The 26018-nt window shown below is 49.3% G+C and overlaps 8 protein-coding genes across 8 annotated transcripts; 5 read left to right on the top strand and 3 right to left on the bottom strand.

Annotated features, from left to right (window-relative positions):
• Nucleotides 1–160: 160 nt before the first annotated feature.
• On the bottom strand, nucleotides 161–2545 carry FPRO_00160 (uncharacterized protein; the record flags this gene model as incomplete). Its single annotated transcript, XM_031225699.1, has 5 exons — nucleotides 161–441; nucleotides 494–691; nucleotides 740–855; nucleotides 910–2194; nucleotides 2350–2545. 5 exons carry the CDS (start codon nucleotides 2543–2545, stop codon nucleotides 161–163), a joined length of 2076 nt encoding a protein of 691 aa, XP_031076310.1.
• A 632-nt stretch (nucleotides 2546–3177) lies between these two features.
• FPRO_00159 (uncharacterized protein) lies at nucleotides 3178–5177 on the bottom strand (the record flags this gene model as incomplete). Its single annotated transcript, XM_031225700.1, has 6 exons — nucleotides 3178–3504; nucleotides 3556–4535; nucleotides 4588–4671; nucleotides 4729–4887; nucleotides 4997–5063; nucleotides 5121–5177. 6 exons carry the CDS (start codon nucleotides 5175–5177, stop codon nucleotides 3178–3180), a joined length of 1674 nt encoding a protein of 557 aa, XP_031076311.1.
• A 698-nt stretch (nucleotides 5178–5875) lies between these two features.
• On the top strand, nucleotides 5876–9071 carry FPRO_00158 (uncharacterized protein; the record flags this gene model as incomplete). The annotated part of the gene is made up of 5 exons (XM_031225701.1): nucleotides 5876–7989; nucleotides 8040–8143; nucleotides 8191–8267; nucleotides 8318–8521; nucleotides 8598–9071. The coding sequence occupies 5 exons, from the start codon at nucleotides 5876–5878 to the stop codon at nucleotides 9069–9071; spliced, it is 2973 nt and encodes a 990-aa protein (XP_031076312.1).
• A 1910-nt stretch (nucleotides 9072–10981) lies between these two features.
• FPRO_00157 (uncharacterized protein) lies at nucleotides 10982–12707 on the top strand (the record flags this gene model as incomplete). The annotated part of the gene is made up of 3 exons (XM_031225702.1): nucleotides 10982–11283; nucleotides 11332–11918; nucleotides 11965–12707. 3 exons carry the CDS (start codon nucleotides 10982–10984, stop codon nucleotides 12705–12707), a joined length of 1632 nt encoding a protein of 543 aa, XP_031076313.1.
• Nucleotides 12708–13616: 909 nt separating this feature from the next.
• On the top strand, nucleotides 13617–15440 carry FPRO_00156 (uncharacterized protein; the record flags this gene model as incomplete). Its single annotated transcript, XM_031225703.1, has 1 exon — nucleotides 13617–15440. One exon carries the CDS (start codon nucleotides 13617–13619, stop codon nucleotides 15438–15440), a length of 1824 nt encoding a protein of 607 aa, XP_031076314.1.
• Nucleotides 15441–16916: 1476 nt separating this feature from the next.
• FPRO_00155 (uncharacterized protein) lies at nucleotides 16917–18558 on the top strand (the record flags this gene model as incomplete). The annotated part of the gene is made up of 4 exons (XM_031225704.1): nucleotides 16917–17395; nucleotides 17448–17632; nucleotides 17691–18075; nucleotides 18129–18558. The coding sequence occupies 4 exons, from the start codon at nucleotides 16917–16919 to the stop codon at nucleotides 18556–18558; spliced, it is 1479 nt and encodes a 492-aa protein (XP_031076315.1).
• Nucleotides 18559–18816: 258 nt separating this feature from the next.
• Nucleotides 18817–21870, bottom strand: FPRO_00154 (uncharacterized protein; the record flags this gene model as incomplete). Its single annotated transcript, XM_031225708.1, has 11 exons — nucleotides 18817–18840; nucleotides 18892–18978; nucleotides 19033–19166; nucleotides 19250–19419; nucleotides 19473–20244; nucleotides 20291–20490; nucleotides 20554–20584; nucleotides 20638–20846; nucleotides 20892–21002; nucleotides 21052–21605; nucleotides 21655–21870. 11 exons carry the CDS (start codon nucleotides 21868–21870, stop codon nucleotides 18817–18819), a joined length of 2508 nt encoding a protein of 835 aa, XP_031076316.1.
• A 588-nt stretch (nucleotides 21871–22458) lies between these two features.
• Nucleotides 22459–25966, top strand: FPRO_00153 (uncharacterized protein; the record flags this gene model as incomplete). The annotated part of the gene is made up of 9 exons (XM_031225709.1): nucleotides 22459–22713; nucleotides 22769–22792; nucleotides 22854–23046; nucleotides 23103–23486; nucleotides 23539–24111; nucleotides 24165–24270; nucleotides 24321–24587; nucleotides 24648–25099; nucleotides 25167–25966. The coding sequence occupies 9 exons, from the start codon at nucleotides 22459–22461 to the stop codon at nucleotides 25964–25966; spliced, it is 3054 nt and encodes a 1017-aa protein (XP_031076317.1).
• Nucleotides 25967–26018: the final 52 nt, after the last annotated feature.

Here is a 26018-nt window from a genome sequence, read left to right on the forward strand (position 1 = left end):
AGCCACTTTTGACAGGTAATTAGATTGCCGTATCCTAGTCGAAATCACTGTGGTGTAACACCAGGAAAAAGGGCAATTTACATAGGATTCAGTTGGTCATTACTCATTATGATAGAAAAGACTGCACTCTAATTTCCAATTATACTCTCCAACTTTTTTTTTAAGATTCACCCCTTGGGACTGTCGTGATAGGTGGTTCAAGAACAACCGTTCTTCCATGCTTGATCAGCTCTGTGGCTTGCATAAAGAACGAATCAATCCTCAGAATAACAGGCCGCAAGAAGACCCTAGCAGCTATATCATCCGTACCGCCAAGTCTCTGCAGTGACGAATGGAACTTCTCCAGCAACCGATAAGCAACCTCGATATCTCGTGGATCACTCGCCAGCAAGAAGAGATAGATCAGAAAGTTTCCGCACAGGATAAGCTGCGTTCGGGCAACTGCACTGCATTAGTTGCTGTTTCAGAGTGACATCTTGATCGGTAAACTTACATCTTCCCCAGAAGCTCGTCAGTTCCTCCTCGGTGATGTACGCCATGAATGTCGTGAAGAGCTCGAACTCTGCTAGTGCGGTGGAGAGCCATCGCTGAAGATTAGAGCCCGGCGTGACCTTTGCGGCTCTTGTGGCTGGGAACATGAGGCCCCGGAAGAGCAGCACCTGCGTAGCGAAGAAGGATATGTGAAGGGGGCCTAGTTCATGTTAGACATCGGCGAATTCAAAAGATGCGTGTCACATACCGTTGTGGGCGTAGGGTCTCACGGCCAGACAGCTCGGGATGAGACTGGGCCATTCCTTGAGGGTGTCTCGGATAGGAATCAGTTGAGTACGCGTCTGCTGAGTTGATCGTACACCGCTGCATCATGTAAGCCACTGTGACATTTACTACGCCGATGGTTGGGTTACTTACAAGCTGCAGTCAAGGATGGCACGCATCTCCCGAGACACAGTGATCATTTCAAGAAAGCGTGCACCGTCAGAGACGCGGAACGTGGCGTCCTCAGGATCGATCATATAGCGAAGATCGTCAGGGATATCCTCGCCAGACCGCAGATCATCCATGTCCGGGGGTGGAGTCGTGAAGGACTCGTAGCTTATATGCGGGGGGTTGCCGTGGCTTACAGCTGACCAGCAGTCTGTGTAAAAGACTGCCCACCAGAGCTTCTTGCGTAACCTCTTCTCCCACGGTGCTATGTTCCACTTGTCAGGGTCTTGGTGCAAACCGAGCATCTGCGCTATTGCTGTGGCTTGACAGGCCATCACCCAGATGTACGGTGTCTCAACGCTGTCAATGTCTGGGGGCACCATATGCATCAGCAACAGGGCTGACATTAGTTTTGAGAGATTGGGAGCTTCAAGTTCTCGCCTCAACGCCTCTTGCGCATGGTTGACCAGTTCGTGCTGCTCAAACGGACAAGGGATTCTCGCGAGCGTTGCATCTTGCTTCCAGAACACACACGCCAAGGCATAAACGGCGCCCCGTAGCGACGTAGGTATGTCTAGCTTGGCGGTCGCGTATTGCCGAAGGAAGCGAGTCTTGTGGATGACGGGCAATCCTACGTGGACGTGCCGGAAATAAAGACGGACGAGGGCCGGGCCGTGGGGCCAGACGATACGCTCTGTCGCATCGGACGCCATCTGCTTAGCCTCGTTTCTGTGATCGGGGAACTCATCAAGCAGCAGGAGGAAGTGCATCGGGTAATCATCCACATCAGGCCCGCCATGGTAGACCTGCACGAAGTTGGCGTCAATGCCCTCGCGCTCGCTGAGAAGCACTGATCTAAAGGCGTCGAGGAAGTAAGGGTCCTGCTCCGAGCCTAACGCCATGGCGTGCGCCGTACGGCCTGGAACATCTTCAAGAGCATAGGCGACTTCTTGATTGGGCTCCAGGCGCGGTGGATCTAGGCTAATGCTTCGATCCAGGGAAGCTTCTCCAGGAACTGGCACGGGATGGCGCACGAGGCCGTTGTGGACAACGGCTGCGGACTCGGATCTGTGCCGAGTAGCTTCAGATGGCGCCGAGGGTGAGATGGCCGATGTGCCAGATGCAGAGACAGATGCAGATGCAGACTCCGGGCTTAGTGCATCGTGGCTTCTGGAGGACTCGGGACCAGGGCCGGATGTAGGCCGGTGGGCTAGAGGGTCAGTGTCGGAGAGGGACTGGCATATCAAGCCTCTGCTTTTACAGAACAGGCCTGTATTACAGATCGATGCAACGGTCAGTATAAGCAATTGGCGAATGGCTAGCGGGAAGTGTCAAGTGGAGTTTTGTGTGACGGTGAACCACTGAACTGGTACTGATAGGTGGTATTGAGTGGGTGGGAATCGTGGGGGGGGGGGGGCGCCTCACAAGGGGGTTCGGAGGTGATGACACAAGCAGTCTTGCGCCTCCGACAGGCGTCGCAGGGTCTGTTTTTGCGGCTCCGTGGCTGGCGGGCTTTACCAAAGTTACTGCGAATGCTGAACTTGCGGGGCGTAGCAGTGGACGAGGAAGAAGTAGCCCGTTCCCGATCGCTAGCCTCAGCCTGCGAGTGAGAGTGATCCATCTGATCTGATCTGATTGCCTTTTCGGAGGAGGCGGGCCAGGTACCCGTTAACGGCAATACCTACGCTCCACGCGCGCGTGTTTGAGGGAGAGTGTGTAGGTAAAAGCAAGCCAGGCTGCGGGAACGAAGGAGGGAGAGAAAGAGGCGAAGGAGATGTCGGCGAAAATCGCGTGATGGAGGGGGGACCGGGAATGATAAGTTGGCCGACTACCTAGCAAAGGGAGAAACAAGCGGAGTTGGCCGAGTGAGTTCTTTTTAGGGGGCGCTTCTACTTGCGTACTAGTGTCTCGGAAAATGAGATTAGTGTGAAATTACAGAGGGCACGGGAGCTAAAAGGAAGAGTGTCCAGCGTGTTCAAGTGCCGGAGCTTCAGAACATGTTCGCGTTTTAGCCTGTCATGACGCGATTTCAAGATGCGACAATTAAAACAAGTGGATGATCTCCAATCTCAATCAGGGTCTACCGAGGTAACGTTGCTAAAATCAGAAGATAAAGTGATGAATTTTTATCCAGCATCCCCGCTATGTCTCATATGGTAAAATGATAATTAAAATGGTCTCAGTGTAGATAGAGAGTAGCAGATAACAGGCTTGCAATCTTGAAAAGAAACATCGCCAACATGAATCTCGTAATCAAACGGACGTGGTCAGGGAGTTGGGGCCCTTGTTTCGCTGGAAAGAGTGCTCTTCAGTTGTTCCAGACTCACTCTCGGAGTAGGTCATGTCCCAGCGCTCATCATAAACAGCTTGGACCTCCTTGGCAGTGGTACCATCCTTGATGAAGGCATCGAACTTCTTATCAGGGACAGCCATGTGAAGTCCGTAGTAGACAGCCGCACTGACGATGAACCCAAAGAGGTAGTTGAGCTGGTAGAGGTTCTTTGCGCCATCTGAGACTTTAGCATTGGGGTTGACAGCAGCGATGAAGCCAGGCATTGTAGGTGCGACACCAACGATCCACTGAACAAACGAGTCAGTTATTTTCTTTATGCGATGTAATGTGGAACTTACCGCGACAAAAGCACGCCAGTTGATACCAAAGTTGTACCAGTAAATGCTATCCCTGTTACCCACAAAAAGATCGTCAACATTGACCTTGGCCTTCGCCACCAGGTTATAGTGAGCCACCATGAGGCCAGTCATGGGCGCCAAGAAGACACTGTAGCCCGAGAGCACAGTGAGGAAGACGGTAGCTGTGTTGACGAGACGCCACGGGTTGACGATGGGGCTGAGAAGGGCCATAATATAGGCACCGCGTCGAATGTTGATGTATTTGGGGAACACGGATGCGAGATCGATGCCGCCTGCGAGGGCGTTGCCGGGAAGATTGCTGCCGAGCTGAGAGATGGACAGGGCGAGACCGGCGAAGAAGATGGCGGCGCGGGTGCCTGCAGTTGGATCCTTGGCTAGAAGAGCGGCGAGGAGGGTTGGAGGATTCCAGATAGCCTCGCCCATGCGTTTCTGTGTCGCGGCAGTGACCAGAATGCCAATGACGGAAGCTCCAATACTGTAAAGCGGAAACGCAACAGTCTGGCCCCAGATAGCATCACCAGGCTTCTTGGACAGACGCGCATAATCGTTCTGGTTGAGAATACCCGCGGCAATACCACCAATCGTCGACATGATTCCCGAGATGGTGAGCCACGTAACACTCTGCGGACCACCAGTGACGGGAAGAGGCGTGCTATCAGCGAGGGTATCTCCAAAGCCATCCGATCCCATGGTCGCCAGCGCCCAGATCAGAAGAACCAGGAAGAAGACGAGGGTGACAGAGCTGGCAAAGTAGAAGAACTTTTGTATTCGGTGCGGTCGGATCCATAGGAACGGGAGCGTGACGATGCAGAAGATGAAGTAGGAGACGAATTGCGCGGATGTCATGCCGGTCGACGCGGGGATCGTGTTGGGGATGTGTTTCTCGAGGTTGGGATCCCACGATAGGAGCATGAGATACGTGCATTGTCCGCCGACCCAAGACTGGAAGCCATACCAGACTGTATGCGTCAGTACAGCCCAAGCATTGGTAGAGGAGGGGGTGTGACTTACCGAGAGAGAGAAAGATGCGATTCCAGATGACGAACTGCGATCCCCAGATTCCCCATACTGCTCGACTAAAGACAGGGAAGCCCACTGCAATGCGTGAGCCAATTGACCCATCGCGAAGGATTCAGGAGTGGATAAACGCACCATGGTAATAAGCTCCCGCAAGCGAAGCAAGAATCAAGGCTGCAGTCGCGAGGATGTTTCCGAGGATGATGGCGATGATGGCCTGCCACCACGTCAGGCCGAGAGGAATCAGCGCGCTGCCGGTCAGATACGTCGCAATGTTGCAGTTGATCAACAGCCCTGTAAGATTGCCCGTTGGTTAGTTGCGCTTATGCAGTGTGATTGATTCCCATCTCGGCAAATAACAAAAACAATAAATCACCAATAGCGAATGAAAAAGTAAACGTACAGAAGTTGTGGAACGTCAGAAACGTCCATGTTCGTCGCTCAGTCCCAACAGGTCTGACATCTTCATTCTGCGCAGTAGCAAATTAGGGGGTGTGACGCGTGTTAAGGGGAGGTTTTTGGCGTACGATGAAGCGCGAGCCACGCGGTAGCTCAATGCGCTTGACGAGATTCGCAACGGCCATTGTTGAGAACTGCGAATAACTTCAGATAATTATTTTCCCGAAGCCTCCGGATCGATAGTGTGTGCAGTAGCTTGAGGGTGGCGGGCTGCTGCTGTCACTGTGGGAGAGATTTTAGGGGGGGACAGAAACTATTAAGGGTCCGCCGGGGGGGGGGGCAGTTCGTTGGCGTGACTGGCGTTCGATCTGCTACAAAGTTTAATCCTCAGCCTTAACTTATGATTGATTTGAGCCACAGAGATTGGAATTCGGAGTGAGAGATACGTACCCCAAATTGAGGCGTCGGCCAAGAGACAGTCTGCACGACATTGATTGTCCAATGATAAGCAGATCGGCAGCTTGGGGAGATACGATGCTCAAAGGAGAAGACGTTCCGCTGCAGTTCGGGGAAGCTTTCCACTGTCTCCTCTTTTCTCTTCTGGCGTCGGCCAACTTGCTCCATCCGTTCCTCGCCGCCCCCCTCTCGCATGATCCAGGAAAACATTGGAGAGGAGTGATTTTTCTTACTCACTAATGAAATCTAGAAAAAACAAATGTGCTGTACAGGCCTAAATCCTGGCCTGAAGCATGGACTGACCTCTGACTTATAAAGATCTGGTGATATCTCTCTCCTCCTCTGCCGCCCCCACCGTAATATTATGCTTTCAGGCACCTCCAGGGTATCATCCTCCCAACCAACAGCACACCTGTCTACCGCCAACATGTCCCTGTACCGAATCGGAGTAGACGTCGGAGGTACCAACACGGACGCGGCCATTCTCGACATCCGAGCTGCTGCCACATCCACCCCTGGCCGTGGCGTCCTCGCCTCCCACAAGGCCTCTACCACGCGAGACATCACCAGCGGTATTGAGGCTGCCATAAGAGCGGTGCTGCGCGACTCGGCCGTTGACCAGAGCGGTGTTCTGAGTGTCACCATCGGCACAACGCACTTTATCAACGCCCTTGTCGAGGCTGATGCGCGGAGATTAGACCGTGTCGCTGTGGTGAGGCTGTGCGGGCCGTTTACTAGACAATTACCCCCGTTTTCCGACTTTCCTGTGGGATTGAGGAGTATTCTCGACGGAGGAGTTTATTACCTCGATGGAGGGCTTGAGATTGACGGGAGGGAAATTGAACCGTTGGATCATGAGCAGATTAGACAGACTGCGCGTGATGTCGTCGCAAAGGGGATCAACGTTGTCGCCTTGGTAGGCGTATTCTCACCACTTGACCACGATGGCAAACATGAGGAAGAATGCAGACGGATTCTCCTCCAAGAAGCACCATCTCTCCAGGTCGTGTGCTCCCACGACATCGGCCCAACAGGCTTCCTAGAACGAGAAAATGCCACCATTCTCAACGCCTCCATCCTACGAACAGGGCATCGCGTGAAGAAGGGTTTCAAGCGCGCAATGCACAGGCTGCAACTCACATGTCCGCTCTTTTTATCGCAGAACGACGGCACGCTTATTGATGCCGACACAGCAGCTGAGTTCCCCATCAAGACTTTTGCAAGCGGTCCTACGAATAGTATGACTGGCGCTGCGTATCTCGCTGGACTGGATCATAAGCGGGAGAACGTCGCGGATGATGAGGAGCCGCAAATCTTGGTCGTGGATATCGGTGGAACTACTACTGATGTCTGCGCACTTCTTCCATCGGGGTTTCCACGACAAGCACCCGGTTTCGTCGAAGTCGGCGGTGTGCGCACTGCGTTCTCCATGCCAGAGGTTGTGTCAATTGGTCTTGGCGGCGGAAGCAAAGTGCAAGTCGACCCTAGCACACAAAACGTCACTGTTGGGCCAGGATCAGTTGGACATTTACTCCAGCAGGAAGCCAAGGTCTTTGGAGGCAAGACTTTGACGGCGAGTGATATCGTCGTGGCGCTGGGTAAAGCGAAACTAGGCGACCCCGAGCTCGTCAAAGACGTCCCCGCTCCCATCATCGAAAGCGGTCGCAAGGAGTTGAAGAAAATGCTCGAGAGCGTCGTCGAGCAGATGAAAGTATCCTCCGCCCCAGTCCACGTCCTCCTCGTCGGCGGCGGCGCACTCCTCGTGACCGAAGACCTCGCCGGGGTGGACAAGTGCATAGTTCCCATCCACCAAGGCGCCGCCAACGCCGTAGGCGCAGCAATCGCCAAGGTATCCGGCGAGATTGACATTGTGGAGATCCCCGAGGGACGCTCTGAAAAGACCATCGTGGACGCTGCGTGCGCCAAAGCGATCGACATGGCCATCTCCAAGGGCGCAGCCAAGAACGACGTCAAGATTGTTGAGGTCACAAAGACGCCGCTACAGTACATGTCTAATGGCGCTATGCGACTGCAGGTTCGTGCGGTGGGACATCTTGCTATCCCTGAGGAACTCACGCCGCCGCCTTCACCGCCCGTGATAAGCGTGCAGGAGACAGAGGACGATGAGGGCGAGAAGGTCAGCGTTCCTGATGCGCTTACACCAACGTACAAGCCCTCTCTGCACGTTGATCTCGATGCCTACCGTCCTGATGTCCAGAACGGAACGTGGTATCTTTCTGAGGTTGATCTTGAGATGATCGCAACAGGATGCGGAGTCCTCGGCACAGGTGGTGGAGGACCGACACATCACGAGTACCTCAAGGGCTTGGATGCACTGCGGAATAATCCCAAGGGGAGATTGAGGGTTATCTCGCCGAAAGCGCTCAAGGATGATGCTATGATTTGCTTTGGTTCGTGGTATGGCAGTCCGAGTGTGATTAATGAGCGGATCGCGGGGGGGAATGAGATTGTTACTGGTATCAATGCTGTGAACAAGGTTGTTGGGAACAAGACCTTTGATGGCATGTACATTGATGAGATGTAAGTCAAGTTCACTCTTTTGTTTGAGAGAACGATACTAACAAAGATAGTGGTGGTGGAAATGGTATGAGTGCTTTCCCGCCAGCTGTTCACTTCGACGTCCCCGTCGTAGATGGCGATGCCATGGGTCGAGCTTATCCCACCATGTATCACGGTACGTGTCCCAATGCTGACTCAATTGACCATATCTAACTTTCATAGCTACGTTCAGTGTGTACGGTCACTCCCTCACGCCCTGTGTTCTCTCCGACGCCCGTGGAAACACCAGTGTCGTCATGGTAAGCATCACCACTCATCAATCTCTTTCACAGTTCACTAACAGCAACAGAGCACCGACAACCCAATCCGTCTTGAGAGTCTTCTCAGAACAACAGTAATTGAACTCGGTCTCGGCTGCGCAGTCTGCGCCAATCCCCTTCCCGGCTCCGTGATCAAGTCGCACGGCGTTCCCAACACGGTATCTCAAGCGTGGTACCTCGGCCGCGCAGTGCACAACGCTCGTCGCAAAAAGACCAGCTACGTTGACGCAATTGTAAGTTTCCCTTTGTTCAATTGAGTATCACAACCAATTGAGCGCTGCTGTAATTGAGCATCTGCTAACTGGTCAGTTTGACGTCTGCGCTGGAAAACTCCTCTTCACCGGCAAGATCGTCGATGTCCGTCGCTACATCGGCGGCGGCTACACAATGGGCTCCGTCGTCATCGCGCCCCTCAGCGAAGACGAGCGCGAATCCCATAAGCAAGACGTCCCCAGCGATCGCCACATGGTGATCCCCTTCCAGAACGAGTATCTCTACGCAGCGCTCTGTGACGCCGACGGCTCAGAAGCTTCACAACAGGTCGTGTGCACGGTTCCCGACCTAATCTCCATCCTGGGCCAAGACGGCGAGGGTATTGGATCTCAGGACTTGCGGTACGGACTGCGCGTTAATGTCGTTGCGCTGCCGGCGCATCCGCTGTGGAAGACGGATAAGGGTATGAAGGTTGGTGGACCTGAGGGCTTTGGACTGAAGATTCCGTATACGGGTGTTGATAATGACTTTGTGGAGGGGAGGAGTGTGATTGAGGAGTTTGGGGCATAGCGAGTGTGAGCATGATGGTGAGATTTGGCTGAGCTTCTTTGAAGCATAGGAGTTTGGCGTTGAAGCATGGCATGCATAAGAATGGGCGATGAGTGCTCGTTAATGATGGGTTTAATACCGATAGCATTTATGATTGTAATGACCAAATTGATATCTACGATTCGAGATAATTTGGTAGTCAGTGAGAGGCAGCGTTTGTGATGAGGCTCAACAGGACCATGCTTGAAGAGAAGCGTCGGCATGTGGTCCAGTAGCTCCGGCAGTGACGCAAAATGCGGCACGGCACGCCAAGCGCAATTGCCTTGGGTTTATCGACTATGTCCGTCATCAATAATTACCGAGAGTTCCTTGTGAGAAATAGAACCACTCGAAGCTCTGTTCTTTTATTCATGGTTGGCAACCTGCGAGAGCTTGTGCCTCGTATCCAGGTCTCATGCTAGACACAACAGAAAAACTCAATGAAGCTGCTGAGGCTTTCGGATACTGAAAGGCCACTCCGCGACGAGGAATTTGATTCAAGGAAACAGAGACATTAGCAACAGAGGATCTGATAGAGTATTCGGATAATGGTACGAGAATGCGGAGGGGAATTGCCTCAGCTCATGTCTCAATGAAGAAACGCCACGCGATCGCAGCGCGTCTTAAAGGTGTAGGTTAACCAGTCTTCCCGGCCAATGTTCACTTACGTTCATCGAGGCAGAGGAAGCCAATTGATGCCAGAATATCGTGATTATGGGCTTCCAGAATTAAGGGATAAAGATTCAATGACAAAGCTAATACTGTATTGACTGTTCACTGACTCTGCTGTCAATTACAAATGCTGGTGATATGATATTCGGCTCCCAGCGGTTTGGACCAGCCCACTAAACGCACATGACCATCAGACTCTTCCAAAAGCACAAGACGATAAACAGCAAGAAGAGCATTCGGTTCAATTTAGGCAGAATCACAAAAATGCCATTGTCGCATCTCTCGATTCATCCCATCACAAGATCTATAGTTGCACCAACCCTCGCCTGTCAAAACAGACCAAACATGTGACTCCATTCTCCCCCAAACAACCCCCCAAACTCTTGGGTCTCATTGCAGCGCTTATCGCCTCTGTATTCGGACCTATTCCCACAGTGGAGAATCCGGGGGAAAACACACCATTTTCCCTCTCGGATCCGAAATGATCAGCCCGCATTTTTAAGTAATAAGCCCTGTGAGCTTACCGGTTTTAAGCACTATACCCTGCGAATTTACGGAATATTTTCTTGATCCAAGTGACATGATCGACAATGACACACCACTAGCCAGTTAATGTTCCGCGGCAGCCTATTGCCGAATAGAGAGTACTTTGACGGCCAAATGCTCGGTGGTAAAGATGTAACGTCGCAGATGAAAGATCCACTGGGAAAATGGTGATCTTTGGGGATGATGGTTTTTCGTATGGAGATGGAGAATATGGGGATAGAGCTGGGCTTTGGCTTTTACCATGATGTCTGAATGTAATGAACCTCAGCAACTGAAGCTGTAGAAACTTCAAGGGCTTGAGTTGAGACCATGAGCAATGGATCATTAGGTGATAGCACAACAATTGACTGACACCCAAAAGCTCGAAGGATTTAGCAATACGTCATATCACAAACAATTCCATGTCCTGCCCACCTCCATCAACCCCAGAACATCATCCCCGTGCCCAGTGGAGAAGCTCCCAACAGCAAGGATCTCCAGCATCAGGAGCTCGAAATGTATGTAACCGTAGGACAAACCAGAATCCTTTCAGCGTCCACATTAACGGGACACATTACCCCGAGGCCATCATCCCAAACAAGTGTAACCAGCATAACAGCTATAAAACACATCCCCCGCCCTAGTTGCACCGTTCATTTGCAGCTCAATCACTTACAAACTGGCTTGACTACACCATGCCTATTGGCAACATCTACGTGATCGCCGGAGTCTCCGTCGTAGGCGGTGCACTCTTCGGCTTTGACATTTCTTCCATCTCTGCTCAGTTGGGCGAGAACTCTTACAAATGTTACTTTAACCAGGGTCCTAAAGGACCGCCTTTTGATGATGATGAGGATTGCAGCGGACCTACCTCGCTGAATCAGGGTGGTATAACGGCGAGTATGGCTGCTGGTTCGTGGTTGGGTGCTTTGGTATCAGGTATTCTCAGTGATCGTCTTGGAAGGAAGTATTCCATCATGGTTGGTTGTATCATCTGGTAAGTCATGAACATGTTTGTACAAAGGTAACATACTAACATCGATAGGATCATCGGTTCTATCATCTCCTGTGCCTCCCAAAACATCGGCATGCTCGTCGTCGGCCGCATCATAAACGGCTTCGCGGTCGGCATCGAATCCGCCCAAGTCCCCGTGTACATCGCCGAAATCTCCCCGCCCTCCAAGCGCGGCCGCTTTATCGGCATGCAGCAATGGGCCATAACATGGGGCATCCTGATTATGTACTACATTTCCTACGGGTGCGCCATGATCGGCGGCCGTCACTCCTCCGACTACTCCACCGCTGCGTTCCGCGTGCCCTGGGGTCTTCAGATGGTGCCTGGCGTGTTCCTTTTCTTCATGATGATGTTGCTACCAGAGTCTCCGCGTTGGTTGGCGAGAAAGGATCGTTGGGATGAGTGCCATGGTGTACTTACCCTTGTCCATGGGCATGGAGATCCTGACCATCCGTTTGTGGCGCTGGAGTTGCAGGATATCAAGGATATGTGTGCTTTTGAGGCGTCGATTGCGGATGTTACGTACCTTGATCTGTTCAAGCCCAACATGATCAACAGGACTGTCATTGGTATCTTTACTCAGATCTGGTCGCAGCTTACTGGCATGAACGTTATGAGTAAGTCTTCTTCACCTGCTACCGGACTCGATGCTGACATTTCTAGTGTACTACATCTCCTACGTCTTCTCAATGGCAGGATACAAGGGCAACGCCAACCTTCTCGCTTCGTCTATCCAGTACATCATAAACGTCTTGATGACTATCCCCGCCCTTCTGTGGATGGACAAGTGGGGACGTCGTCCAACATTTCTCATCGGCGCTACTCTCATGTGCACATGGATGTTCGCCAACGCCGGTATCTTGGCTGCCCACGGCACCGAGATCCCCAAGGATGAGCGTGACTCTCCTCAAGTCTCCATGAGTGTTGGTGGAAGTGCTGCAAAGGGCCTCATCGCCTGCACGTATCTCTTCGTCGCTTCTTACGCACCAACATGGGGTCCAGCCTCATGGACATATCCACCTGAGCTCTTCCCTCTTCGTCTTCGAGGAAAAGGTGTCGCGTTCGCTACCTCATCCAACTGGGCTTTCAACACTGCTCTGGGACTTTTCACGCCCGTTGCCTTTGAGAACATCACTTGGAAGAGCTACATCATCTTCGGTGTCTTCAATGTTGCCATGTTCATCCATGTCTTGTTTATGTTCCCTGAGACAGCTGGAAAGACCCTTGAAGAGACTGCGGACATGTTTGAGGATCCTAATGGTATCAAGTACATCGGTACCCCGGCTTGGAAGACTCACGTCGCTACTCATCTTACTACAAAGGCTGAGAAGGGCGATGTGGAGGCCAAGCTTGGCGCTGCACATGAGGAGGATGCTCAGCATTCGGTCGCTACAACTGAGAAGTAAAGAATGCATAATGACTAAAATATAATGATGAGGGATGGTTGGCGATAGAGATGGCGGGAGGGAGTGAGTGTGGATATATCGGGTGAAAGAATGGCTCAATTTTCAATACAATTATTAAATCGAGAGAATTGAACATAGTAAGGTCTTGTTTTCCTCTATGATTGATGAGGAAATGCGGAATAAGTTATGAGTTTGATGTTGGCCTACAAAAGCACCTTACCTAAGCCAACATGTGACTCCGCGTTTCCAATGAATGTCCCCGCCCTGCCACGACCGGATCTGTCGATTTACAACATCAACACCACAGCCCCACCAGATCTACAGAGTACTGTCACCTCCATTAAAGAATAATATCTTCACTCAGACACCAGGAACAGAGCATTAAAGTTACAGCGGCCAGACAGCTTCATCACCCACTATAGTGGTATCTCCCGATCCGGCGCAGCTACAAGGAGGCCTGAAGCGACTGTCGACGGGAGTATTGAATAGTAGTGATGGCCATGTCTGGGCTATTTGTTGACCAAGGCGTCACCATCGACCTTAGCCACAGTGGTCTCTCAGACTCATCCGCTAATACTCTCGATAATCTCAATCCGAACGTTGAGCGGTCTGTACTTCCATAATTCAGGCTTATATCCAACTGCTAACCTAGATCACCAATAGGCTAGCTTTATCTCACAACCGTCTTTCGAACATCCCGCCACACCTGTCTCTATTTACTTCCTTGCGCTACCTTAACATCCGGAGCAATTGCATCCACACTTTTCCTCCTGTGGTACATATTCCCTCAAGCCGTGATATGCATGCTGCTGAAGGCTAACTACAAGGCAGCTCTTGAAGTTAAGTCGTCTCGAGATCCTCGATCTAAGCAGAAACAAGATTGAATGCCTCCCAGACGATGTAGCAAAGATGGCGTCTCTCAAGGTCCTGGCAATCCAAAAGAATAAGATTCAGCAGCTGCCATTATGCATCTCCGAGATGACTGCACTCCTCGCCCTCAAGATCGACGGCAACCCGTTGACTCTGATGCTGAGTCGTATTGTCGAAACACAGTACCCTGAAGATGCTTCCAACAGTGCACGGGTCAACGGAAGCACTGATATGGCTGTCACGGCTCAGATAAAGCAATTTTTGAAACAGGAGGCTACATCTACTGCCAGCCGGTCTGAGCCGCCGATTCCGCAGGGTTCGAATCAACAGTTCGAAACGCGCCAGCACTCTTCAAAGCCAAGCCGTGCCAGGCGTTTCCCCGTTAAAGTTGATGGAGCCAATCTTCCGACCTCACGTTCAATAGTCTCGCCCAAACCGCACTCAAAGGCTTCGCCACTACAGAACAAAGCGGTCTCGAGCCCTAGGACAACTTACCAGAAACAAGATAAGGGAAGCCCTTCACCAAACAACTCTGACGGCCTTCAGACACCTGATCCTCGGAATATTCGTATCCGCAAGGATTTTTCAGTAACCCACGCGAATAAGAGGTTCGGGTTGCAACAGATCCCCCAGTTACCGCCAACGGACAGACTGAGTCAGCATCGTCGCGGACTAAGTCTCAATACCGCGATGTATCCACGAGCCCAATCACAAGAGCCGAAAGGCCACCCATTCTCATCGACAGGTGAACTTCTCAACATCGTTCCAATTTCTCGCTCCGGCCCACGCGATCCCACGTTGGAGATGGCACGAACAGTCTTTTTCTCCATCCATCGGATACACTGGCTCATCGAAGCTCTATCAGATCTCACAAGTGATGGAGACTCTAGACGATCAAGTCTTCAGATGGTAGCATATAACGCAAGCCTCCATCTTGGCGAGCTTGGAGAGCAGATTCAGACATACGCCACCCAGGCTGATGAGATGTCGAAGATGAAACAAAACATCAACCAGATCAGGCGCGCTTGCAGTGTTCTAACAAAGGCGTATGTTCCGATCTGTTCACAGGTCTGTCGAAATATTGAAGTTCTCGTTGAACGTGCAGAGGGGCGCTTTATTAGCGACTTGATCTGCAGCCTATATGCTAGTATCATGGGACTACGAGCCGAATTTCTTTGTTTCCAGAATCAAGCCACTCTCCAGCAGACTACCGAACTTGGCTCCGTAAAAGGACAAACACGAAAAAATCCAAATGGTAAATCAAGTCTATCTATTCCAACAACTGTTCCAGGGCATGCTAAACGCCCATCAGACGGCGACGCAGCTCCTCAAGAGTATCCGTGGACACCTCCACCACCAGCACGTATATTGGCGTTGAATGAGGAACCTGAGGTTCTTCATCAATTATACAAAGCTCTTTGCCGACTATGCAAACTCATTCCAGAGACTCTACCATCTACCGGCCGCAGGTTTCAAGCCCAGATCCTGAACATAAAGACACAACACTCTGCACAAGATGCCTGCTCCAGAGTCATCAGGCTATCGGAAGCTGTTAAGCAAAGCCTCGAATCGGTCCATATGAACTTGAGCGCCCCGCTTCGCAACCTCTATTATCAACTTGTTGACGCCTGGGCTACCTTTGGTGGTATTGTCAAATCGCTTAACAGCCAACTGAGTCTTGTCCCAGATTCAAGAAAGGGACTCCAACGAATCCAGCAACTTGTTAAAGAAGTGATGCACTGCTTGGGAATTTTGCCGATGAAGACGAATGCCAACGCAATATTTAATGATAGTCTTCCGTTGACACCACAGCAGGCCTCGCTGGAACCGGCAGTCCAAGCGACAATCTCACAATCGCCATAATCTCAGCTTACGCTTTATAGATATAGACTCGTTATAGAGAAAAAAAACTCTGCATAGCATGCGTTATGCCAAAGGGCAGGGATCCTATGACTGACTCGCTTTACTGCTGTTAATTATAGCTGGCTTAATATATAAAGAGCTTCATTACTTTCTTTTAGTATAAAATTATTTAATAATTAAAGTTTAATCTCTTTAACTTAAAATTGAATAGAGTTCTAAAGAATATATTTAGACTTTAAGAATTAATTCTCTATATGGAACCGTTAACAGTTATTAAGTAACCAGTGCTTCACAACTAGGGCAATTTCTATAAAAATTTGTAAATCTTCATCTAGATAACAGAAAAAAGGGCGGCAGCAACGAATCGAACAGTCAATACCGTAGAAAGCATGTGCTGGATCATTATTGACAAAGAAAACTTCTGCCATTTTATTCGCGACCCGTCCTATTTCACAAGCCGGCTTCATGTTCTTGTTCGAGAGGCATGAACACAACTCGCATAACTGATCAAGATCTCAACCACCTGCGCATCATTGCTGAAACTGAGATATTGGAAAAAAAACGTATTCAGGACCTCAGCCAGATGTTGCTAGAGCAGCAAGAAAGGCTACAACCCAAGAACGCACCTTGCGGTGTCCTTGGTTTCGTTGGGTGAACGACCGCGGAGCCAACACGCAGAGGCTCACCTCAAAACATTTCGATCGGCCCTTGATCTGACTGCACAAACTGTTGCTAAGTAGGATGATCTCAGGACTTGGCCCCAAATAATATCAAGCGTGTACTGGCCGGCCGGAAAGCAGGAAGTGGGACATGGACTTGGTGAATTATTTGCTAGGCCATGAGTACCTGAAGGGGCTGGTTCGAATTTGTTAAGGTGGCTCAAAGCTGCTTTAGCCAGACGTGTTATTTGCAGTTGAGACTTGTGGCTGAGAGCTTTCGTCACCACAGACGACTTGGCAGATTCATGTCCTAATTTAGTTAAATTCACTTGCTACTCGTTCTCTTCAGTGACGCCATCGCTTTGACATCAGTTGCCAGAAGCTTGTATTGGCTGAGAGATAACCTGCTCGGCTATGACTTCGTTCCTCGGACCGTGCTCGGGCCGTGCAAGCCGTGTTTTCGAGCCGTGTGTGCAAGTGGTTGACGTTGCACCTGCTATACCTGGACTTAGCTTCGTGCGGGGAAAACAGGATGAAGATAGTCTAATTTAAGTCTAAAGCCAAGCTTTGCCGTTATGCCGAATCGGAATATCCCCTCATTGCAATTCCCCCAGATCGCCAAAAGCTAACAAGGATCTAGACTGTGGGGGATCAGATCTTCAGTCTTGGGGGAAAACGCATTGATGTCTGCGATCATTCCTTGTATGGTTATAAATACTGCCCAAGGATACTAATCTTAAGAATACAGATCAGCCTTCTACCACTTCTTTATTCCATACATCCACTATTCCAATTTGTCTCTGGTCTAATCGCCACTATGAAAGAGGACGCAGCAGGCAGTGATAAAGCAAGTGTTAATATTGCTGAAACGGCCGACAATGCGAAAGTGTCCTTGGCTGAGGGTGCAGGCTTCACCGAAGCCGACACCAACAGACTGATCCGCAAAATCGACTGGTCCATTATTCCATTCGTCTCTCTACTCTACCTCCTCTCATTCCTCGACCGCACCAACATCGGCAATGCTCGTCTGGATACCCTCGAGTTAGACCTCAACATGTCAGGTATAATGTACAACCACGCACTCGCCATATTCTTTCCCTTCTACATCATAGCAGAAATCCCGTCCAACATGGGCATGAAGCGCTTCAGGCCCTGGATATGGATCCCCTCTATGATGGTCGTATGGGGCATTTGCTGCACCCTGATGGGCATAGTCCATAACTACGCTGGTCTGTTGGCTGCACGAAGCTTCCTTGGTTTAGCTGAGGGCGGTTTGTTTCCGGGAATTGCCTACTAGTGCGTCTCCTTCCAATCGCGAACCTCTTGTATCGTAGGCTAACATTTCCAGTATCACCATGTGGTACCGTCGCCACGAGTGTGGCTTTCGCATGGCCATTTTCTTTTCTGCTGCGACGGCTGCTGGTGTATTTGGCGGCTTTCTCGCCCGTGGTATAATGGAGATGCGAGGTCTGGCAGGCTTGGCTGGCTGGCAATGGATCTTTATCATCGAAGGTCTCCTTACTGTAGCAGTCGGTATGTGTTCCGTTTGACAAACCCGCTTGAGATTGATGTTAACAGTTGTGACCTGCAGCACTGGCCTCATTCAAGCTGATGGCTGATTATCCCGACCGAGCCAAGTTCATAACAGACGCAGAGAGGAAACATATCCAAGAACGCTTGATGCTTGATCGATCGGGGCTAGCCGAAGAGTTCGAAATGAAATATGTCTGGGATGCGTTCAAAGATTGGAAGATCTGGGTACATATGCTTATCGCAACTGGTACATTTACCGGGGTCTACTCCTATTCTCTTTTTCTACCCACCATCATTCGCGACCTCGGTTATTCCAGTACAACTGCCCAGCTTATGAGTACTCCTCCTTATTTGGTTGCGTGTTTTGTGTGCGTTGTAGCTGGCTGGTGGGCGGACAAGATCCAACAAAGAGGAATATTCATGATTGTATTCATCACCATGGCGTAAGTAACCATTGGACCTTGATACTTGTAGCCACCTACTGACAACTTACCAGTGGACTTGGTCTTATTCTCCTCATGGCCGTTCGCCATTCTGGAGTTCGCTACTTTGGCTGCTTCCTCCTCGCCTCGGGCATATTCCCATCTGTTCCCCAAGGCATTGCCTGGAACAGCAATAACATCGGTGGATCACTCAAGCGGGGTGTCGGCATCGCGATGAACGTGAGCTGTGGTAACCTTGGCGGCATCATTGCATCCTATCTATTCCTGAAAAAGGATGCTCCAAGATATTTCCCAGGCTTCGGTACTCTCTTGGGCTGCCAGGTGATGGCATTGGTCTTGTCTGTGTGGATGGCTATCTACCTACGCCGCGAGAACGCTCGCCGAGATGCTACACACAAGGATCCTAGCTTGTATACTGAAGATGAAAAGTATGCTGAGCGGGAGAAAGGTGACAATGCAACATTCTTTCGGTATACAATCTAGCAAGCAGGGTCAATTCACAATTATCTGAGAAAGAAGGCCCATAGGGACAAGCTGTGCCTGTACTAGCATATCTAATAAAAGCAATAACTTATCCGCCTTTCATAAGGATCTTCGTGTTAAGGTTGGCTGTTCAGCTTAAAGATTCGTAATTCTCTATCTCCTGAAAATCGTTCAATTTATATTTATTAGGAAAATCATGCATCTAAGTAATGAGTCAATTAAGTCCTGGATTACATATAGATATGATTTTAGGACCTATCAACGCAAGAGCTGTTGTAGATGCTGCGTTGTTAGTAGCTAAACAGGGCTTAAATAGATCCTTAAGCAACTTACCAGTATCTTAGTAGTAATGCTATCCCCTTGTTTCCAGTTAAGCATACTTATCAAGTCTTGCTTCTTCTCTTGTATATCTAAAACATACTTTAGACATATATTAGCTTAATATCAAGCGGACAAAAAGAATCGTTAGCTCACCTGCTCGATCGAGTCACGGATGATAAAGCGTATAGTTGTGACCGCTCGCGTTTGCCCAAGTCTATGAATCCTGGCAAGAGCTTGTTCCTCAATTGCTGGATTCCATTGTGGCTCTAAAAGATAGGCCCTTGATGCTGCGGTGAGGTTTAAGCCATGCTATGTTAGCTGTCGGTTTCACTTCTAAGGATTTGTTACGCTCACCCGACTGCCCCGCAACCTAAAGATAGAAGGAGAACCTGCACCTCATTCTTGGTTGAGAAATTGTCGATGATAAGGTTTCTCTTCCTAGCAATTAGACTACCGTCAATCTGAACACAGTTGACACCAACGGCTTTGAGCGCCCTATGTGCAACCTCAAGAGTTGACGTGCGATACGAGAAAACAACGCTAAAGTCCCGTCAGTTGCTTTGATATTACCTCTATATGATCCAAGACAATACCTCTTTGTACCACTGGGGCAACTGTTTATATCTTCAATTAGTGCTCGCGTCTTGGTAGGCCATTGAATCGAGGTCAAAGGCGAGCGATGTGCAATGTCCAAAAGGTCCGAATAATCAAGGTCTGAGGTCGTGGTGTGTGAAAAAAGCTCCGTGTAAAGATAATCCTGTTCTTCCAGATCATGCCCGCTTATAGTTCTTCTGGCTGTAAAATCCTCGTTGTCATCTGTTGTTGTGCTCGTCGTTGGAGATGCACACTTTGAGCCTGAGTAAGACATCAAGTCGCGAACTGGTTTCACTTCAGGCTTTGGCAAGCACCCCAATTCGCAAATATCCCTGAGAGCGCTTATCTTCTCCAGGGCATTTCGGTAACCTTCCTGAGGGTTTGAGTCAAGACTGTCTTGGAGACATTTAATTGCTTTTAGCTTTAAACTGTCGTACGCAACCTGTTCGTGTTGGTTGAAACTGAGGAACCGTCGATGATCTTCTCGAGCAGGCAATGTCAGGGTGCTCTTTGGTCTCCTTAGCATAATGCATTTTAGAAGCTTTGCCAAACATTGGAGTCCTCTGTCTTCTCCACGTCGCCACGGGTTTGTAATACATTGGACAAAATCTGGCTTGTTGCAGTAGGGATCCAGGCGAAGGAAGTGGATTAAGCTGAAGACGTCGGAAAGTTTATTCTGAATTGGCGTTCCGGTGACGACCCATCTAGAATCGGCTTGCAAACTGCACACAGCTTGAGCTTTGGCGGTTGATAGGTCTTTTATCTCATGTGCTACTCGATTTAGTCTTTTACACTATTAGGCTATTAGGATTACTACTTTGGTACTTGCCTTCGTCTAGAATTATGCGATGCCAATAGTGAGAGAGAACTATACTTCTCTGTCCCTGACACCGTCTTTCTGTAGCCAATGTAGAGTAGGTTGTGAGCACAATATCGTAGAAACCGATATCGTCGAACTGGTTGATTTTACACAGTCGATGATGTCGATACCAGCTAAAGTCGTTCTCGGTCAGGTGGCTGAGAATGTCAGCGGTTGCTCCTCTCGACACATATTTTCTCAATGCATGGTGGGACACTGACAGTGAAAGCTCATTTTCCCAATTTTGAACCACTTGGTATGCCGTTTGTCAGCCGGTGGAATCTTATTTTCACAGTAGGACTCACAAGAGGGTGGAAGCACTATAAGCGTGCCTCTCCCCAATACGTTGCCATCTGATGATCCTGTTCGTTGGTCTTTCGCCAGTATCCTGTCATGGGCTATGAGCGAGATCATGCTGAGAGTCTTTCCCAGACCCATTGTATCAGCTAGAATCCCGCCTTTTGAATTTTGGGGGCTCTCATAGTGGATAGACGAGTCAATATTATTAATGTAACTAAAAAAAGTCAGTATTGCACCGCCTTCGGGTCGGGTAACCCACGCGGTATGCCCAAAATCATCCGTATACTGAGACCAAACGTCTTCGCCTTGCTTGTGTAATCTCCAGCCCATCTCGCGCCGAAGCATGAACGTGAGTGCTTGCCTTTGATGCCTTAGCCAGGTTAGCTGCGATTACATTTCACGATCCAAAGGAACTTCACCCTTTTAGTTCAGTTTTGAGACATTTAGAACCTGGTGTTTCATGCAGGATAGACTCAACAGTGAGGCTATCTAGCACGTCTGTAACAACGACCTTCTCATCGCTAAACTCTGCATGTAACTCAAGTTGTGTATCGCCGGCTGTAAAACACGTAGTTCGAGCATCTGGGTCTTTGAAAAACCGTTGAGGATTGAAGTAAGGGGTATCCCTTAGGGCATAAATTGGGTCTTGCAGGTAAAGCTCAAGTTCTTGCAGGGTTTCGCGAAGGCCCGAGGACATATAACAGGGTCCGTATAATGTGACCCAAATTGCTACAGTATTTCCGATAGCGCCGGCATTCGGTGATTGCTCTGGCATCCACAGAAGCTCAAAATCGATACTCTCTTTAGTGAATAGTGCTAACAGCTCAGTTTCTTGTGTGCCCAGCACACCGCATACTAGCTCGGTATTCTCAGAAAGAAGGGTGCCGCTGCTCCCAAGTCTCAATTGAGTTTTGAGTGGACAAAGGTGCTTCTGGTTGTTCTCAAGGGCGGTGGAGCAAGTGAAGGATGTCAACTACTTGCGTCAGTTGTATTTCAACATGGAGAAAGTGGCTGCTACAAACCGTCCCAAAACACACGAGTTCAGCAGCGCTATCCGACTTGGTAGGAATCGTTACGTCTGGAGAGTCAAGAATGACATTCGTGGGATATTCGAACTCTGGCGCCGTGAAAATTATCTCCTCATGGTACTCAAAGTCGTTCAGGACGTTAGATGAAGGTGGCGACGAATCTGGCTCCCCCAGTCGCCTTCTCTTCGCCGGGTTGAATTCCAACGACATTACAGACGACGCTGACACGAGTTCCAGCTAATGTTGTTACTGCATCGATGTGAGTATCGTCTACTTGTAATGTTCAAGTCCAAACAAAACGTTCTTTACAGCGGAGAAATAGTTGTGTGAATGAGAGCCTCGTTTGTGAAAATATGCTGCTATAGTCAATTGACATTGAGCTAAATAAGCGCTGGAAACCAACCCTCATGCAATGACGCTGTGGCGAACGGAATTGTGGTGGTAAGTTGCCTTTTGCACTTTTTTTTACCAATGAAAAACGGCATTGTGCCACTTCGCCTGGCGGCTATGTTCTCAGTTGAGCAACTGTTATCAATGATGGGAGCGGTGTGTACTGTGTGACAAAAGGGGGGCACCACCCCATGACTGGCTCAGCCAATGTAATAACGCCCCTGGTATGGAAGTACCGTAGTGAGTGGTCTTAGCCCAGCGGCTATGCTTGCAAGTGGTGAATTGTGGAGGCTATGTAAGATGTGTAGGGCCTCAGCGCCTCGACCCGACCCGTCTCACATGTGATCTTAGTGAGGGGTAAGAAAAATCGTGGAGCTCGATGTTTTTTTAATCCAAAAGTTATTGATGATGAGTCAAACAGCTATCGAGAGAGCGTGCGAGCGGTTCCGGCGGCAGCTCTCTGGAGAAGACAACCGACAGATACTAGGGGTAGAGACCGTGAACGACGTTCGACATGCGATCCGGCAAATTGAGCAGCAATTAGCTGCACGCCAGAGCTTGCGAAATCTTGATCGACTGACTCCGTTTCTGAACGCTATAGATCGGCTATCAAAACCCATAGATGTTCTTTGTAACGGGACACCATTTCTGCCATATATATGGGTAAGTTGATATTTTCCTCGTCAATCTCTGCAAGGCCTTGTCTAAAATCTACCAGGCACCTCTCAAGCTTATTCTCCAGGTCAGCGAAACTCCCCGGAATAGACAGTTGACTCTTTAGTACTGATGTTGTTCACTTCCAGACAGTCCAACATCACACGGGTGCGTTAGACAGATTAGTGTCTGCTTATGGGCGGATTGGACAAGCATTGCCGCGCCTCAATCGACTGGGCGAGACTTTCTGCGAGTCGCACGATTTTCAGCAGCTTCTCTCCTATCTGTATAGCGATATTCTCGATTTCCATAGCCGTGCATACCGTCTAATTCAGAAACCAGGTATGTGTGAGATATGAAGAAGCTTTGACCTAACAATTTGTTGATATTCCAAATAGGCTGGAAGATATTCTTCACATCCGGCTGGGGTCGATTTGAACACCACTTTGACGGACTCCTGCAAAATATTATCCAAACCAGCGAATTACTAGATAAAGAAGCAGTATCTCTGGACATCTCCCAGACTTGGGAATGGAGACGCAAGTCATTAGAAGATGCAAAAAAATGGGAAGAAAGGTGGGATTCTGAACAGTATAACAGAGTGACAAAGTGGTTGGAAGCTGGAGATTCCAAGTTGGATCAGGAACCGAAGCTCGAACGACTTCGTGATCATTGCCGCGAAGGCACGTCTCAGTGGCTCACGAAATCAGGACCTGTTCGATCATGGCTCCAATTCGGTAGGGGGCATTCAATTCTGTGGCTTTACGGAAAGCCTGGCTCGGGTATGGCTCCGATAATGTTCCTCTCGCTATAACCAGTGGCTAAGATTAACAGGCAAATCTATCCTATGTTCTCAGCTCATCTACTTTCTACGGAGCGATCGTGCCAGGAACTGCTTATTTTTCTTTTGCGACTTCCATACGACAAGTCATAGCGTTACTAGCCAAGTCTTGAAGACCCTCTGCGTCCAAATGGTCGACCGGAAACCCGAGTTAGCTTCGTTCATATACGATGACTGTATTGTTACAGGGAGTAAACCGTCAATTCCATGCCTTAAACAGCTTGTACAGAAGCTCTTGGCCGCATTCCAGGACATCCGAATCATTATTGACGGTATCGACGAAGTTGATAATAGCCAGCATCGGGATATGCTCAAAACCCTGGCATCAATCAGTGAGGCACAAGACAATTGTAAACTCATTTTTTCCAGTCAAGACATCCCGAGCATTCGCGTACATTTGAGGAACAAGCCAACACTTTGTCTTGCAGACCAGTCAGCATATGTCACTAAGGATCTGGAAATAATTGTCAGCGCATCCCTCGAAGAACTGAACGATAGGCATGATGGAGTGATTCCCGGTCAGGTTCTTGCTGGTGTCAAAGAAGCAATTCTCGAAAGAGCTCAAGGTAAGTGATCGATTCACTAGTTCCAAATAGGTTTAGAAGACTCATGAATGTAGGGATGTTTCTTTGGGTTTTCCTTGTCCTTAAAATCCTGGAGACGGCCTCGAGTAGAGAGGACCTCTTTAACAAAGTGCATAGTCTGCCAAGAGACCTTGCTGATGCGTATGACTCATTCAACGACACATGTTACGACCGAACTAACACTATTACAGGTATAATAAGATACTTACGAATATCACAAGAGGTTGCTCTAACAATGACATGTCAAAGCAACGCCGAGTATTCAGCTGGATGCTCTTTTCCAAAGGCAAGCAGCCTCTTCGCAAACACGAATTGAGAATCGCGATGGAATTACACTCCAAATCTTGCATCATGAACGAGAACACCAAGCCATTTCCAAACGCTTTGGATATATGCAAGCCTTTCATAGAAGACGGGCCTCAGGGATCGGTGGTCTTCATTCATTCCACAGTTCCACAGTAAGTGTGCTTTTCTCCTTGGCTTTCGACCGTTCTACCCCACGTACCGACAAGTCACAGGTTTCTTATCGCAGACTCCAGTGGGCCTTTTATAAACGAGCTGGATGCGCACAGCACCATCTCTCTTGCCTGCTTATCTCAGCTTTTACAGAGCCTTTGCTTCGCAGCAGAATCACCAAGCACTCCAGGGCATCAATATTCGATAGGCCAAAGCTTTCATGCATTACTCCCATACGCAGTAGAGTACTGGGTCGAACATGTTCTTGCCTATGCCAGCAGTTCTACGCCACCTTTATGTCTCGAGACGTCTGCAGTCGTGCAGAAGCTACTCGAACTATGTAACTCGCATAAAAGGCTACTACAAATGAGTGGAAAGGACGAACTCACAAACATCTCAGTGCCAGACACAATTCAACTTGATTGTCGCCTGGGCTGTTTCGAAACGTTCCCAGACGTGTCCGCTCTTTTGGCCTCTTGCATCAGTTACAAGAAAGCTATCAAAGGCATGAATGGTAGGATCTCAACCCTCTTTGACTTCTATTTCCTCGAGTTGCACGTCGCTAACAATAACTCTTGCAGAACCGCCATCCTCTACACTAGACCCCACACTTTTCTCTGCGATTCGTGAAACTTATCACCAAGGTGTCATCCATCTAGTAATCCAAGACCACAGTCGAGATTTGTCAAAAGAGGACTTAATGGTATTCAAAGAGGAGTTTGGGCCAACTGCATTCGTATGTCACGTCAGAGACTGTTATAGGTCACTGATGGGCTATTCTACTCTTGCAGGCTTGAAAGACCACGAGATACAACATCGAGGCTTACTCAAGTGTACCAAAGCAAAGTGCTCTTTCAACGACATCGGCTTTCCATCCTATCGAAAGCTCAAGGATCACCAAAGAAAACACCACCCTATTCATCCACAGATTAAAGTACCTCAGCAAATCCGTCGCGAATATTCAAGGGAATTTGAAGCGAAAGGTGCAGCAGCCGGTAATCGAGCTGCTGCTACTGATGCCGCGCAAACTGCTGGTGGACAGCCTGAACGACCCCAGGAAAGAACTCCGCCGATGTATAAACCGGGGCATATTAAGGCCTTGCTGATGCTTAACGACGAAGAAAAGGCTAAGTATGAAGTCGACTTACACGGCCTCTGGAATAAAGTCAACAATTCGCCTCAGAATAGCCCGGAGCGTACTGCTGCGCGTCAAACGATTAAAGAGTTTTCCAAAATGCTCACTATTAAAATTCAACAACGAAGAAGCGAGGAAATACGGAAGAATGACTCTGGAGAGACAACCCAAGGGCACCCACAAGGGCAAGCTGTCGCTCAACAAGCCAAAATCCCCGATCACGGCATCAGCATGTTAGCGAGATGAACTTCCGGGCTCCAGACGAAGTGGCTGAGAAATCTGGTGCCGATGCGAATAA

Source organism: Fusarium proliferatum, assembly GCF_900067095.1.
Source record: "Fusarium proliferatum ET1 genome assembly, contig: FPRO_scaffold001, whole genome shotgun sequence".
NCBI lineage: Eukaryota > Fungi > Ascomycota > Sordariomycetes > Hypocreales > Nectriaceae > Fusarium > Fusarium proliferatum.